This window comes from Phalaenopsis equestris, unplaced genomic scaffold (assembly GCF_001263595.1).
Source record: "Phalaenopsis equestris unplaced genomic scaffold, ASM126359v1 Scaffold000670, whole genome shotgun sequence".
NCBI classification, from domain to species: domain Eukaryota; kingdom Viridiplantae; phylum Streptophyta; class Magnoliopsida; order Asparagales; family Orchidaceae; genus Phalaenopsis; species Phalaenopsis equestris.
Genome location: NW_018165110.1, coordinates 131,467 through 145,897, shown reverse-complemented (window position 1 = coordinate 145,897; position 14,431 = coordinate 131,467). Strand labels below are relative to the sequence as shown.

The 14,431-nt window shown below is 33.9% G+C and overlaps 2 protein-coding genes across 2 annotated transcripts; one reads left to right on the top strand and one right to left on the bottom strand.

Annotated features, from left to right (window-relative positions):
• Positions 1–6,681: 6,681 nt before the first annotated feature.
• LOC110030185 (40S ribosomal protein S9-2) lies at positions 6,682–10,920 on the bottom strand. Its single transcript, XM_020732783.1, has 3 exons — positions 10,822–10,920; positions 10,100–10,481; positions 6,682–7,100 (listed from the first exon to the last, which is right to left on the bottom strand). The coding sequence occupies exons 1-3, from the start codon at positions 10,847–10,849 to the stop codon at positions 6,917–6,919; spliced, it is 594 nt and encodes a 197-aa protein (XP_020588442.1). The 5' UTR covers positions 10,850–10,920; the 3' UTR covers positions 6,682–6,916.
• Positions 10,921–12,809: 1,889 nt separating this feature from the next.
• LOC110030171 (pentatricopeptide repeat-containing protein At4g16470-like) lies at positions 12,810–13,946 on the top strand. Its single transcript, XM_020732768.1, has one exon. The coding sequence runs from the start codon at positions 12,810–12,812 to the stop codon at positions 13,944–13,946; it is 1,137 nt and encodes a 378-aa protein (XP_020588427.1).
• Positions 13,947–14,431: the final 485 nt, after the last annotated feature.

Below are 14,431 nucleotides of genomic sequence, written 5' to 3'. Positions count from 1 at the left end.
TAATCAAAAACTGAAGATCACTCAGAAATAGAATTGAGTGATTAGATCTGAGCTATGATTCACATGCTCAGATCGATCTTTATTCAAGCCTATTTCGAGCCGACCACAACTCGAATTGAATAAGCTCAAAATTGTCTCGAATACACTAAATTGTTGCTTATTTTTCACCAATCGGGCTAACCGGTTCACTTCAATCCGAGGCACTACGGTAGATCCAAGGGGACTTGTGATGTGTCCAAGGCAGTGGCGCTCCCTTAGATTAACAGTGGATGACAATGATTCACCGAATGAACTGCATAAAAATATAAAATTTGTATTTTGATTGCTCACAACATTAAGTCTACTCTGCAAGTCTAGAATCATCAAGCTTTGTAAGGATCTCTATGTTTTCTCTATATTTTGATTTAGGGTCACCTTTAAACATAGTGAGGATGAAGGTTTGTTGGCTTATTTGATTGTTTCATCTTTTCCTAGCTTCAGTTACAGTGACTAATTGCCTTAAAATATTTTTACAATGCTTCAGTTACAATGAAGCTTTGTAAATATTTTATTTTTCTTATGATTTGTCTAACTGGCTTAGAATATTGTCATTATTTTGTGTCCTAAGTTGTGTGCTAGTCTTCTTCCCACACTCCTAACATTGGTTCTAATAGCCTGATGGGTTTGTGTTGTGCTCTAATTGATTTATGGCTTGCCTTGATCGATTTGTGCCTTGCCATGCTTTGTTTGGTCTGTGCCTTGCCTTAAGTTATTAATATGATCTGATGGCATATGAGATTGCAGCTTTGCTTCTTTTACAAGTGTGTTGCAATTGAATGTTTAAGTGTGTGTGTTACATGGATGTCTTCTTGGCTATTCATAGTAAAATTGGAGATGTTGTTAAAGCTTAATAATTATAAAAATGAGCATTACACTACAAATGAATGGGTATTTTAAAACTAATTATATAGCAAATCAGATGCTAAAGAGAGGAAACAAAAAAATAATTGATTCAATAGTTGACGACATTAAGAATAATGAATGATTGTCTCATTTATGTGTCTCTAATAGTTATGATCATAGAAGGATTAAGAATAACATTACTAAAATAATTATTGTTCATGAGTATCCACTTATGACTGTTGAGCACTTGAGGGTCAACATTTTGACAAAAACAATGATTTCTAATTATCATAAAATCTCCCAACGTGGTTCATGAAGTAGAGAAGGAGAAAGCAAAGAAAAAATCTACTATTAAAGAAGAGTATATGGTGGTTTATGAAGTAGAGAAGGAGAAAGCAAAGAAAAAATCTAAATTTTGTTGTGCATGTTTCGCTTATTTTTTATCATTGAACATCAAGCCAGATTGACTGTTCTTTTTATGAGTCCATATTGGAAACTCCAGAGTACGATAATTAGTTTTAGTGACTTAAACACACCTCATGGTGGCTTTATTATTTTTTAGGCTATTTCTAATATATTAATGCAATAGGGTCTTCGAAATCATGTTTGTACAGTCACACTAGATAATGCTTCTTCTAATGATGTTGTCGTCAAAAACTTAAAAGCTTAATTTATTAAAAGTACATGGTTGTTTATGGAAGAATTTTTTTCATGTTAGATGTGATTGTCAGATCTTGGACATGTTGGTTCAAGATGGTTACAAGTTTTTAAGTTAGGGGACCGGAATAGTTAAGAAATATTTGCTTTGTTTATAAAGAGGTCATCAAGTATGTTGCATAAATTTGGTTAGATTGCAAGATAGATAGAGCTATCAACAACCAAATTAGTTTGTACTAATGTTTCAACTCGTTAGAGTTCTACATATATGACGATTGAATCTGTTTTTATTATAGATTCATAATTTTCTGAGTATTCTTCAAGGGATCTCAGTTATATTTGGTTGCCTTCTGATCAAGAGTGGAATCATTTTGATGAAGTAAGACGAGTGCTTTCTTATCTTCAATCATTTCACTGAAATTTTTTTCTTGTTCAAGCCACCCAACCTCTAATAGGATTCTTCCAAATTTGATTATTATTAAAAAAAATGTTGGTAATGCATTTCTCTCAAACATAGTCATTTCTATAAGAGCAAAGTTTGATAAATATTTGTCATATTCTTATATGTTATTTTTAAGTGCATCCAAACTAGATCCTAGAATGAAATTGTTTGGGATCATTTATTAACTCTGCAGGCCTCCTTATTTTGTAAGAAACTAATTTAGAGATTCACTTAGAAGTGGCTTGCGTCAAGTACCCAAATTCTGGAGCAATTATTGCATACGGACATCGCATGTAAATTTGCGTACGGTGTCTGATCAGGACCACCGAAATACATTTTTGTTTTGTTTTTTTTTTTATTATTGTTAGAGTCGGGCCCACTCTAATTCCTTCGTGATCATGATTGGACACCGCACGCAAAATTGTGTCTGTACGCAATAATTTTTCCAAATTTTGAGTTTGATAATAATGAGTGGTGGAAATTGTCTGCACTAAAGTATAATACTTTGTTGGCAAATTCAATTTTGCGTTGGCTTGAATTTGCTCGAGTTGATTGTGAGCCGACCGCGAATCGGATCAAAATTGCTCGTGGACAGCCCTATCCATGAGCAAAGCCCTAAGCTTTATTGTAAGCCTTAAAAGATGCCTGGAACAAAAAAATTAAGGGAAAAATGAAAAAAGGTAAAAAGAAATTCCTTGTTGAGGAAAACTCAAGAGTTTTATTATATTCTCAAATGTACATTCTTTCGGGTCTAAAAGTCCAACCTAAACACACCCCGTCTTTAACCCGCCAACCCAAATCCGACTCGTATAACAAATTTACCATAAGGAAGAACATCTTTTGGGCCAACTTCTAGTCAATCTCAAGTCAAATCCAGGCTGGCTGGTCAATTTTGAGTCATATTCGATTTGGCAGGTCAACTTGAACCCAACTCAAAAAATTAAACGAGTTAAAATTCTTAACCCAAACCGATGCCAAAATTTATATGGATCAACCCAAACCCCGATTTTCAAATTGAATTTTGATCGAGCTCAATATGTAATGTCTAATAGATTAGATTTGTACCCATCGACATTATATGAAATAAAAAAAAAATCAAGAATATAATATTTGCACAGCATATCCTAACATAATATTTTTCTTGAATATATAATTAACATATTCCTCCAAACTTTATTTCATGATTTTTCGTATGGCACAAGTCAGCAACACATGGCCTTACTTGTGGGGTTGGTATCCTCAAGAAGGTCAAAACTGTAATTATTTAATTATGAAATTACGTGATTATATAATTATAGCAAAATTTACATACATACCACACAATTCTTACGTATTTATATCATCTAAAACCTAAAATATTTACATATACAACACTTTGGTACCAAGAATGCATGCATGAAAAGATGCATTTGATGTGATGCCAAAAAAATTGAATGGGGAAGTATGTAAATATGAAATTTTGGGTGTTAGATATGTAAATATATTAAGAATCTTTTGGTATGTATGTAATGCTATTTAATTATAATATGAAACATGCTGACCCTTCATACACCTTGTCTTTATGCCTATGTCCATCAAACAAGGGCCATGAAATAAGGAAATAGAGTAAAAGAGGCTAAGAATAAATAAATGATTAATATATTAATAAATATAAAATAATGAAAAATCAAACTATAATATTGATATAATATTATTAATCAATATTGATAGTATTAACCACAAAACTTTGATTATAGGCATAAGCTTTTTTTTTTTTTTCTTCAATTTGCATATTTGAATAAACTGCATCTTGGCAGCTTTTTCTGAAATTAGCATTTTCTCATTAGTCCTCCTGACTATGTGTGGTGACAGCTTTCTAGTTGAGTCTGACTATTTCACCAAATATATATATATATATTTGATAGCCACAGCAGTTTTTTGCACAATCAGATTATTTTTCACCAGTTTCACAACTGCATCTTAATGAGTTGCAGTTGCTGCATCTTAATGAGTTGCAGTTGCCCCAAATAAACCTAAGTTCTTCATAATAATTAATGCATTGAGTGAATTCTACATAAGAATTGAATTTGTATGAAGTCGTTAGCCGGCTTCATAAACCCGAGTTAGAGGGAGTAGTAGCACTAAATGATTTCGGGCAACTTGATCTTGTTAGCCTTCGAGGCGAGGGGTTTTATATATCGGTTTTGCGGTTGAAGTCTGAGTAAAATTTGGTCTGATTTGAAATAGTTCAACCTGAATATTAAACGGTTAGTAAATTTAATACGAACATTACCTACTTCAACCAGATTGATCCAAACCTGACATATGTAACCCTTCTAATATATATACATATCAGTTAATTAGGTTAAATTTAGGTCACTTTTGACTCATGTTCAGGTTAAATTCTAGTTCCTTTCGTGTTTCCGTTCAAATTCTACGATGTTTTGAGCAATTTTTTGGGATAGAAGGTTAACCGGAATCTGACCAAAAAAATTATTTGTGTTTAGATTTTTGGCCCAAATTTGACTTGAAAATTAATAGGGTCAACCCAAATCAATATTTTTTTAGTGGGGCTCAAATTATGTTGGCAAATTTGACCAATTTTTGGCACCCCTATTTAAGGAGAAAATATTGCATCTTGTGCGGACGGCCAATAACCGGCCGAACACAAGCGAGCCCAGTTTAGCTCGTGTTCGGCTCGTTTATATTTCGAGCTCATAAAGTGTGTTTGTGTTCGGCTCATTTGCTTAGTGAGCCGAACATGAGCCGTTCACAAACAAAGAGTCATTTTGACAACCCTAATCACGTAGTCATAATATGTTAAGAATTGGGGAAAAGATTTAAAAATTATTATTTATATTAAAAAATCATTTGAATCTAATTTAATAATTTTTATTCTATTTTCTTAATTAATATTTTTAATTGATTATAAATCTTTGTAGCCTTGTGGTCAATAAATTTAAAAAAAAAAACTCCTTATCAATATATAATTGATGAGTAGTTTTTCGAGCCAAAACAAGTTGAACATGAACGAACAAATTTTTGTTCGTGCGAGCGAGCCGGACACGAGCTGTTCACGAACAACGAGCCAATTTGAAATCCCTAATATTAATATATATAAATAATATCCCCGACCCACATAAGCAAATGTTTTTATTTTTATTTTTTTCTACTTATAACCGATTATTCGATAAATCTTTGAATAAAAGTTATCATTTATCTTCATAAAGAACTGATATCAAAATTAATTTAAAATTAATAAATTTATTTTAAAATTAGTGAAATATAAATTCTTTATTAAATTTTGTTTTTATTTTTTTATTTTTTTCCTTTTTTATAACCAACGATGCTAACTTAAGGACTAATCTAATTAACATGGGCCATTACAAACCGGGCTTTCATGTCAACAAATATGGGCCAATTAATCGAATACATTTTAACATTGTTATGAATACTTGATTGGTAAATTAATACGCTTGGTTGAATGATTTTAGAATTGGATCCATTTATGATCATGAAAAATATGATTTAAAGCTTATTATAAAGTTCACTTTATGCTCCATACTATATACAATTAAAACTCAATTACAAATTTTTATTACAATTTTACTTAATATTTGATTATGTGAGTCTTGTATTTTATTTATAACACAAGTTGGTTATTATGTTCTATTGGATCCAAAATTATATCATTAGTCTCACAACAGATAAGAGCATTTAACAAAACTTACCTACTAATGTTTGAACTTTTAGGATTTGTGTGGCGATGGCACGGTAGCGGTGCGATACCACACTGCAATTTTGTCTGACTAGATAAAATGTGTTTTGATAGCTTTTTCAAAAAGATGCTCCTGAAATGTGTTTTCACACGAGTCCTCGCTAGGTGTGATGACAGTTTTCTGGCTACGGTTTGATTTTGTTTTTGATTATCTAAGTATTCTTCAATAGCTTCATAGTTATTTTTTAATAAGTTGCAACTCACCCAAACAAAGCTAAGAGTGCATTTGGATTTGACATTGAAAGTTGTGGTCAGCTGAATCTGATTAGCTAACGAGTTGAACTTGGTGGACACCCCAACTCCTTTCATTAGCTTGTGAGCTAATTACTTCAAATGTATTAAATTTTAGGAGTATAAATCAATAATGATACCCAAAAATCATATTTTAGAGAAAAATATCAAAATAATCACCAACTATTTTGTAAATGGGTACATTAATCTAATGATCTATCAAAATATTAATTCATCCTCCAAATACTTTACAAATGAATTATTTTAGCCTCAATTATTGTAATAAACGTTTCATTTCCATCCATAATTGTTTGATAAACTCACAAAACTCTCACGAGTCTTCATGCGCATTCACAAACTTCAAATTGCTAAGATCTTACTACAGCATGATTTTCACACACACGCCCCTCAATTCTTATATATTCACATATCAAGCAACTAAATTTCAAATTTTATGTGATATAAGAGAAGAGGTATAAATGTAAAAAATGTAAAGGAATTTAGATATTTCCTATATATGAAAAGGTCAAAAGTGTAAAAATGAAAGTTTTGGTGTGAGGCAAGTAAATGCATGATTCATAAGAATTGGGTGTCTTGTATGTAACTTTTCCAAAAAAAATTTAAAATGTTCGTGGTAGATATGTAAATACATCTGAATTGAGGGTATGTATGCATGCAAATGAATCCAAAAAATAAACATAAAATCATTTGATTTGCTTCAAAATAAGTAAAACATAAACTCCTCATAACTCAGTAGTTAAAATATCATAACCCAAAAATTTATCGCAAATCCTGGAAATAACTGCAAAGAGAAATGAAAGTGGACCCGCAAAATCCTTATCCATCCAAACAATTCACAGGTTGAAAGCATAAAATCACCCAAAAATGGGATGAAAATGTAATAATGGAGAAGTAAGTTGAAGGCTCACGAGACAAACATCTCAGTTCTATTCTTCGTCTTCTTCTTCAGCATCACCACCAGCAGCCTTCTTAGCTGCAGCTCTCTGGTTCTTCCGCTTGACTCTCCCAGGGCGGCCGCCGCCGAAAGGACTGGTGAGCGAAAAATCAATGTGTTTTGCAGAATCAACCCTCACCATGAATGAGGGAATATTCACCACCTGCCTTCCAACCCTACAAAACAAAAGATTCAAACATTTAATCAATATTTTCTCTTATTTTTATCAAATTTACATATATCTATATATACAGCACAAGTCCAATGTATTTACATATCTAACGCATAAACTTCACCTTTTATATATATACCACTCAAATCTTTCACATCATTATTTTGACTTTTACAAGTGGGATACACCTGTTCATCCATAAATAAGGTAGCATATGTAAGCAAAAATTAAAGCTTTGGTGTTGGATGTGTAAATATGTAGTAACTGAGTGGTAAGTTTGCAACTCTTCCAAAATTTTTTTATATCAAGATAGATCTTAGAACCATACAATTTTCATTGGGAAGAGGGCAATATAATTTTCTGTTGATTCATTGTATATTAAAGTCATTTTAAAATAAGAAATGTTCTCATCAAATTTTAAATCAGGTACAAATCAAACCATTTGGTTGAGCATTTGGCATTAAAAACTTGGGGAGAGTTACATACACACCACATAATTCTTATGGATTTACACATATCAAGCACCAACATTTTAATATTTATTTGCATAGCATTCAAATCTCTGTGCTAGTATTTTCACCTTTTCTTTTTGTTTTAATATATATGCCCACCTTCCATGCATGAGAAGGTGCATTTCACTTTTAGAAGTTAAAATAAAGACATATATTAGATGTGTTATGAAAGATTTAGGTGACATAAATGTAAAAAAGTAAAGTTTAGGTATTATAAATGTAAATAGATGAGAATTGGGTGGTATGTATGCAAATTTCCCTTAAAGAAATTCATGTTTTGATCCAATTTAACTGTAAGCTGAATCAAGTATTTGGATCACTTGTATTTATCAGTTTCTCTCTTTTCATGTACAGTGATTCTTTCATCATTTAGGTTTGCTGCTCCTCGTCTGCTTTGCTCTATCTAACTCCTAAACTTTGATAGTTACAATTTGAGTGGTATGCATGTAAATATGAATGTCTAGTTGTTAGATATATAAATACATAAGAATTGCGAGGTATTACATGTAAATGCACCAATATTTAGACAACCGGATGTAACAAATTAACAGAAAAATAAAATATACAATGGAAAAAGATAAATGTTCCTATGAAAATAGCAATCTACATCAGGGGTTTCAAGTAAAAATATACAAACGTAGCACACAATTCTTATGTATCAACATATCTCACACCTAAACTTTCATATCCTAAACTTTCATATTTACACCTAAACTTTCATATTTACATGCATGGAACTTTGGTTCTTTAAAGCTATGCATAAAATGTGCATTTCACTTTACAAAGTAATATAGTGCCATTTAGATGTGATATTTAAAGATTTGAGTGTTATGTGCGTAAATATGAAAGTTTAGGTGTGATATATGTAAATACATAAGAAATGTGTCTCATATATGTAAATGTCCCAAAATGTTAATCCAACCGTCCGTTTAGAATGTCAGGCACTGCTTTAAGACCAATCATTAAATAAAAATTTAAGCATGAAGAATTACAATTATATAACATGCATTTACATGTCAAAATATAAATATTAAACCTTTTTATATGAGGGGCATTTACCTATACACCGCCCAATTAATGTATTTACATATCTAAAACCTAAACTATTTCTTTTTACATTTATACCACCCCCAAAATTTCATATCACAAAAAATACACCTATTTTAACTTTTAAAAGTGAAATACAACTATTTTAAAAATACCAGTATTTTAATTTTTAAAAGTGAAATACACCATTTTATGCATAGGAATGGTAGCATACATGTAAAAATTGGAATTTAGGTGTTAGATATGTAAATACATAGGAATTAATTGGTATGTATGTAAAAATTCTTTCTTTCACATGATCAAAATACAACAGGTAAGGAAAAGGAAGATCAACATACTCTTAACACATCTAAGCTTGGATTTTTACATTTATACCACCTTTCCTATGCATGAAAAGGTGTATTTCACTTTTTAGAAGTTAAAAAAGTAGTATTTTGATGTCATATGAAAGCTTTGGTGGTATAAATGTAAAAAAGGAAAACTTTTGGCGTTAAATATGTAAAAAGATAGGATTTGGGTGGTATGTATGCAAATGCCCCAAGAAAAAGTTCCTAAAATAATTGAAAATCCATATACAAACAAGGATCAATCTAGAGTAATGAACCAAAGGAAAGGCAGTTGGTTTAAATTTTAAACTCACATCAAACATCATTTTGCATTATGATCCCTTAACAACAACAAATCTAACTATAAATAAGGGTGTGAAGCTAACGGCACAAAAAAAAATGCAAATTTGCAAAAATCTTCAGAAGAATTCTTTACATAAAAACTCAAAAGTTTCCGGCAACCATCAGAGAAATAGGATAACATTCATCAGAGTAAACATCCAAACAGGAGGACTCAGATGACCGTCGTGAGATGTGAAATCCATTTTCATCATGTGGTAGTTTTTAATAGACAACAGGACCTCAAACTTTCTACAAACCCAGGAAACTTTTGTTAAAAAAAAGAAAGTCCAAAAGGATATATCTGTAAATAACATGAATTATCCCTGAACAAAATCAATTTTTTAATACAAATGAAAATGCTAAGATGCATAACAAGAATATAATTAAAATCTAAAGCATTGGCATTCAGCAAAACAAAAGAATTTATCATGCTGAGAGATAAAAAAACCTACAAATGAGTATCCAAATCATCAAAGAAAAGGGACATTGGCAAATTACCACCCAATTCCTACGCATTTACATATATGACAATATAACACCAAAAATTGGATTTTTTTTTACATTAATACCACCCAAATCCTTTATATCCACCATTTTAACTTAAAAAAAAAAGCAAAATACACCTTTTCATGCATATGTAAGGTGTTAGGTATGTAAAACATGAACTTTAGGCATAAAAAAATGTAAATACATAGCATGAATGTAAATATTTCAAAAAATTATCAGCAAAAATAAATAATATGCTTTAGAAAACCAAAAAAAGAAAACATCAATACCGAATATGGCGCTGCCTGATTAGAACCCTAGCGTGGTGAATGGACTTCGCCATTCCAGACTTGAAGACCTGGGTTTGCAGCCTGCGCTCCAGGAAGTTCTCCACAGTAAGAGCTAAGACATAGTCGAGCTTGTTCTGCCCCTCCTCCAAAAGCCCGTATCGAAACATCCGGCGAAGAAGAGCCTCCCCCTCAAATATCCGCTTCGGATTCTTCTCATCCAGCGTCAGAAGCTCCCTCGCCGCATTCCTGATCCTGCTCAGAGCATACTGAACCCTCCACAGCTCCCTCTTGCACCGAAGCCCGTACTCCCCAACCAGCTTCAGCTCCGCGTCCAGCCGTTCCTTCTCGTAGGGACGCCTGGGTTTCTTGAATGTCTTCCCATCTAAGATTTAAATAATCATGTTAGGGTTTCCAATTCAGATCCGTACCACTTGAACAAATACATGCAGAAGAATCGCGATAGTGTTTCCGATCCGGATCCAAAACTGCTTGCGAGCGAAGTTTGTTGAAATTCGAAAATCGCATGTGAGATCATCAGTTTTGCAACTCATAAAAGAAGAATAGAATAGAGTTCATCTAATAAAGCAAAAGCCGAAATACAGAGAATCGTGAAATCAGCCAACACGCACCCAAATTCGAGGAAGAAACGCAACAAAGAAAATAAAAATGGGAGTAAAAGAAGAGCGGATCGAAGGGGAGTTGTGAAAAAGGAAGAAGCTTACAGTTCCTGTAGAAGCTAACGTGAACCATGGCGACTTCTCCTTTTCCGGCTTCTCAGAATGGAGGCGGCGTAGGGTTCTTATAGCTTCAGGAAAAGGTTCCGGAAAAACCCTAACGAGCATTAAAAATGGGCCGGGCCTTCCAGTGAACTTTGACACGAACGATGCTAAAAGCCCACCATTTACATGCGTACCACTAAATTCATATATTTCTAACCCCTAAATTTTGCTTTTTATATTTATATCACTCAAATGTTTAATATTTCATAAAAAATGTCACTATCACAAATTTTTCAAAATTGAAATATACATTTTCATACAAGTATGACACCATGGTGTTATAGATATAAATATTAAATCTTCCTCTGATGTTGACTTGGTCCCAAAACCCGATCTTAGCGAGGTGGCCCTGATGAACTTTATTAGATAATCCTTATTGACTTAAATATATCAATAGGTAGATCCACATATATCATTCCTATAGCTCTCCTCAGTAGACTTCGTATATTGAGTGGTGCTTTCTCTATTTAATTGCTCGCCTCCTCTTAGAATCTAGTCAATTATAATTCTTATAAGCCAATGACATATTTTCTCTTAGGCTACCCGACAGCAAATTGACACGGACTCACCTTCACAACCTTAAAATACCATCTATTTGATCAGCCAAAATCCCTTCTCATTGGAGCGTCTTCCTTAAAATTTTCCCCTCTCGATGACTTATTATAAGAATTCTTCATTTGTAAAAGCTTTGACAACGTCTCTTTCAAAAATCTCCTCTTGTGTCATCTTATCTTGAAGACTTTGCCTTTGTTAATGCTTTGTCAATTCCCTTATCTCATGAATTCACCGCCTTCCTTTACAACCCATCTTATGGGAGTTGTCCCTCATTGGTAATCTATTTTGATTTGTCGTCAAAACTCTTCCTAACAAAACATTAACAGCTATCCTAAGAAGCTTTCTTCTTGATAGCTCATCACAAAAGCCCACTTTTTTGGTGTCTTATTCATGCATTAACAAGTTATTGCTTAATGAACTCCTTTTTTTTTTTACTTCTCTTCAGATATCTTCATGTCCAAGTATCATATCATTATTCTTACATGAAAATATACCCTTCTTGATCACTTAATCCAATAAAACTTCTGATTGTTAGTGACATCTTTTGATTTATTCTTCATAAACATGCAACAAAACCTTATGAAATCATTCATTGTCAACTACTTAATCTAATTGAATTTTGGCAGATCAGTGACTTATCGAATGAAACTAATAATTATTGATGACTCTTCGAGTGATCTACTCATCTACTTGTCTTAAATATCTTTCATTTATGAGAACCCACTTTTTATTTTAAAATTTTAATTCTTAATCAACTTTGGGTAAAACCTACTACAGACATCTCATAATTAGGTGTCAACATGAAAATCTTAAAATGACTTGAGACTATTCACCAATGCCAAAGAGGATAGTTTTGCTCTTGCTTGTGAATCAAGTCATAATGCCCTTTAGATGTCCTTTAGTTCATTTATAAATGATTGAAGGACCATTCATGGCATATGCTTTTTTAGGTACTTATTTTAGTTCTTTTGGCAAGCTTAGCCTTCCACTAGCTCCAATGCATTCTTTTGGCAAGCTTAGCCTTATATAAGAGAATGCAGATGTCTAAAAAGTTCCCCATATGGGTTTGTTTGTAACATTGAAGAAGTGCTTGATAGAATAAGCTCTTGGCCTTTCTGTATCTTCAAACTAAAACCATCAATATAATTCTTCATCTTCTATCTTTTTTTTTTTTCTAAAAAAATGAGTAATGCTGGGATAGATTTGTAATGTGGGGAGAACAAGTCAAAAATGGCTCTTTTATTCCGGCGAGCTCCGTAGAACTGCTCTACTCTCAGTAATGTTCACTTCTGCATCCAACTTCCGTTCTTCTTCATCGACCTGAATTCAGAAACCTCCCATGGAGTCATCACGCTCGCTCAAACCTTCTCAAAACCATGCACAAAACCTTAAGATCTCTCTGCCTCTCCGGAAGACTAAACGAAGCCGTCAAAACCCTCTTCTGCAGCGGCTCCCCGATCTCTCCTCCCACCTACTCTCTCCTCCTCCAGGAAAGCATTCACCGGCGAGAGTTTCTGCTCGGAAAAGCAATTCACTCCCACATCATAGCCACCGGATTCACCCCAACCAAATATCTCAACACCAAGCTTCTCATCCTCTATACAAAAGCCGGCGAATTGAAATCCGCCCACCACCTGTTCGATGAAATGCCTGATCCGAATCTCTTTGCATACAACGCAATGATCTCGGGCTTCGCGCACGAAGGCCTGGAGCGAGGAGGTCTTGAGCTATACTACTCGATGCGTGACAATGGAGTAGATCCTGATCCCTTCACCTTCTCATCAGTTTTCCATGCGTGTGCTGGACTGGCTGCTCTGGAGCACGGCAGGCGAGCTCATTGTCTAATGATCAAGAGGAAGGCGGTGGCCAATGTGGTAGTTGGCAGCGCTCTCGTGGATATGTACTTCAAGTGCAGCAGTTTGGATGATGCACGAAGGGTGTTTGACGAATTGCCTGACCGAAATGTGATTACTTGGACCTCTCTGATTTCGGGTTACGGACTCCACGGGAAAGTAAGAGAGGTGATTCAACTGTTTCATCAGATGGAAGAAGAAGGTTTCAGGCCAAATTCAGTTACATTTCTTTCTCTTCTCTCGGCCTGCAGCCATGGCGGTCTTATTGATTCCGGATGGAAGTATTTTGTTTCCATGATCGAAGATTACCGAGTCGCGCCGAAGAAGGAACATTACACGGTCATGGTCGATATGATGGGACGAGCGGGGAAGTTGTATGAGGCGTACGAATTCATACGTACCTCGCCTTGCGAATCGCATTCCACTGTTTGGGGAGCTTTGGTTGGAGCTTGCAGAATCCATGGGGATGTGGAGATGGTGAAGGTTGCAGCAAGCAGGTTTTTTGAGCTGATGCCGGAGAATGTCGGGAAGTATGTGGTGGTTTCTAATGCCTTTGCTGCTTCTGAGATGTGGGAGAAGGCTGCTGATGTTTGGGAGAGAATTGGGAGGTTGGGGATGAGGAAGGGGATTGCTTGGAGTTCTGTGGCTTCAGGTAAGTAGTGATCTTATTTTTTCGTTTGATATGGTTTTTAAGGAAAGGAATCATGATCATATTACATATAGACATACTACTTTAGTGCTTTAAACGATTGCATGAAAATGTGTATTTCACTTAAAAAAAAGTGATAATAGTGTTATTTTTTTAATGTGATAATAAAGATTTAAGTTCTATGTTTGTAAATATGAAAATGGGAGATTTACATACCTACCCACTTAATTGTTTAAAGATTGCATGCTTAAATCATTTAGGTTTTGGACATATTCATATGAATTATGTGAAATGAACTTTGTATGAAGACTTAATTGTGTAGAGACTTATTTTGGAAAGGACTTTCAAGTAGGGGTGTTACTGGGCCAAACCGATTCATGTGTTGGCTAGATAAGTGAGAGTTGAGTTTGATGAGCTATCAAGTGAAGTTTGAACTTAAAATAGACCTGACTCGAACTCGATAGCTCCTGAACTAGCTTATTTAATATATATATAT

What these genes read in the sequence shown, in the direction of transcription:
- LOC110030185 (XM_020732783.1), bottom strand. Translation starts at nt 10,849, where the DNA reads ATGGTTCACGTTAGCTTCTACAGGAACT. An exon ending in CGTTAGCTTCTACAGGAACT is followed by an intron (nt 10,482 to 10,821) that starts GTAAGCTTCTTC and finishes TTTAAATCTTAG; the next exon opens with ATGGGAAGACATTCAAGAAA. An exon ending in ATCAGGCAGCGCCATATTCG is followed by an intron (nt 7,101 to 10,099) that starts GTATTGATGTTT and finishes TTTGTTTTGTAG; the next exon opens with GGTTGGAAGGCAGGTGGTGA.
- LOC110030171 (XM_020732768.1), top strand. Translation starts at nt 12,810, where the DNA reads ATGCACAAAACCTTAAGATCTCTCTGCCTCTCCGGAAGACTAAACGAA.